At 46.3% G+C, this 2223-nt stretch overlaps 1 protein-coding gene across 1 annotated transcript in view; it reads left to right on the top strand.

Moving 5' to 3' along the window:
• Positions 1–810: 810 nt before the first annotated feature.
• The window catches only part of MELLADRAFT_79817 (uncharacterized protein), a gene marked incomplete at both ends in the record, with an annotated part of 2921 nt that continues 1508 nt past the window's right edge, over positions 811–2223 (top strand). Inside the window, 3 exons of the mRNA XM_007419036.1 lie at positions 811–1472; positions 1574–2005; positions 2069–2150. Of these exons, the coding sequence (XP_007419098.1) occupies positions 900–1472; positions 1574–2005; positions 2069–2150 (1087 nt within the window). The remainder of the gene's footprint in view (positions 1473–1573; positions 2006–2068; positions 2151–2223) is intronic.

Here is a 2223-nt window from a genome sequence, read left to right as displayed (position 1 = left end):
AGAGCTGTTGTAGAAGGGCACGTATTTGAATAATACCTTCTGAAAACCTTTCAAAAACGTCTGATCAACTGAAATCATGAGACGTTTCTGAGACACATCGGTTTCGGGTCCCGCGCGGTGACTTTTACCCCCGGGCGTAGGCTGAATGATATCTATGATCAATCAAAGAGTCAAGTCAACTCTCACGTCTATTCTACGGGCGCAGCTCGGTGCAGCTGCCCTTCAACATTCGATCTTGGGCCGTAGGGTTGTAATTTTGAAAGAATTGATTGTTGTCTACTGAATTCTTTCGAGGTTTTGCTGTGTGGACTTGCTCTGCAAACTTGCTGCAGAATGCAGGTGGCACGACGGAAGTACAGTCATTTAAGAAAAGCTTGCCCTAAATTGCCCGCAAAACTCGAGCGAATTGGCGGGGAATTTGGGGCAAGCTTTTCTTAAATGACTGTATGTACATATTCCATTGAGAATCGACAAAGAAACCGTGCGCTTAAATCAAATCTTCACCGATTTTTAATTGGTAGAGACCAAACATTGATTTTACAATTTACATAAGTAAGTAAACCCAATTGCTTGTCACTTCGCCAAATTCCAATTGGGTTGACAGAGCTTGACAGTCATCTGATTCTGTACACAGCACCTCGCCAGATCGACCGCTTCTAGTGGGGCTTCTACAGTTTGGCGCCTCTTTCTTTCTTGGATCATATGTACTTATTTCAGATTTCCTTCATTTCGATTGAAAAGTCAACTTCCAAGAAGCTTGATCTATTTAAAACAAAGTCTTCTGAAGAGCTAAGATCGTTGTGTGTCCCTGTCCTTCGTCCCTTCACTACTAATCTTTAATAATCTTAAACACCAATCGCGCGCATTCATTCTCAGCAACCTATCTGTTACTTGCTAGGATGCCGTCCTACATTATCGCAACTCCATTCGGCCTTGGGCTCCCATATCCTGCTTTATTTGTTGTTCCTGACAAACATGCTACAAAGCGAAGACCGTCTCGTTACTTCTGGGAGAAAGTTGTCGCTCCACCCCAGCCAGCTCCTCCTGCCCCACTCGAAGGCGAAAACAATACCTCGGCTTCACCAAATCAATGGCTCGAGGACGATTCTCCAGGATTGAGTGAAAGCGAAGATGAAGAGTCGAGACTTCCACCGCCACGTGTGCTTCCTTCCAAGAAGAAAAGCTTTGCTAGGATTCGCGAGATCGCGTTTCGAGCATTCATACCAAAAGCAGGCAGCAAGAAATCCAGCACAGTGATCGCTACCGAAGTGGTCTCACATCATCAAACAAATGACCATCATAGTGCAGACGAGAAGGGTAGCTCAATATTTACCAGTTGGCGTATCAAATCGAGGGGTGCCAATACTCGGATCAAGAAGCTTACTGCGAAAGTCAAACGCCGCATCAACAGTCGTAGTCCTCCAGACCAAATACCTAAGACTTGGGAAGAGTACCACAAGCTCTATGCTAAGGTGAGTCTCGTTCAGCTTCCTTTCCGCCGTATACATAGCTATTACACACCCCACTATACGTTCAGCGGCTGACGCATGTCTAATTCCTATTTGTCTTACAGGAACAAATCGATATTAATGACCCACCGCCACCCCCAACCGAACCAAACAAAGATGCACCAACACCCTGGGAAATCAAGTGCTATGCCCCACCTCTCGCTGACGACGAGCCAATCCGACAGCTAGTCCTCAATCGTCTCGGCATGTTTGGGAAGGGGTTCGATTCATCGGATGAGGCAGCCGCACGGTCTCACCAACGAGACATGGCAGCAGAAGCACTTGAAGCATCAGGTCAAGTACCCGAAACTCTTTCAGAGGCATGGGAGCGAAGTTCTACAACGTCTTCGGATATGAGTCAGGAAGCCACTCGCGCAATGATGAATACATTGAGAGCAAGTAAAATCCCACCGGAGACACTCGAACATCATCCTGTCTTCAGGAAGATTGTCAGACAATGTCGTGAAACGTTTGGTGCTTCTATCAGTTTGCTCAGTGTAAGCCCTTTTGCTCTAGTTTTTCCTAACTTGGCGCTCACATGTAAATCTGCATCGATATAGGTCATGACTGAACATAGCCAGATCTTTCTGGCCGAGTCTGGTCTTCCTTCTATGAGAGAGGCTCCTCGTGAAGCCACCATTTGTGAGTCACCATCTCTTTTGCTGTTTGTACTTTTGATGATCTGATGTGTCCAGCTCTGTAGGTACTCACACGG

Source organism: Melampsora larici-populina (assembly GCF_000204055.1).
Source record: "Melampsora larici-populina 98AG31 unplaced genomic scaffold MELLAscaffold_121, whole genome shotgun sequence".
NCBI lineage: Eukaryota > Fungi > Basidiomycota > Pucciniomycetes > Pucciniales > Melampsoraceae > Melampsora > Melampsora laricis-populina.
The sequence above is the reverse complement of the archived record's forward strand: the minus strand, read 5'-3'. Positions and strand labels throughout refer to the sequence as shown.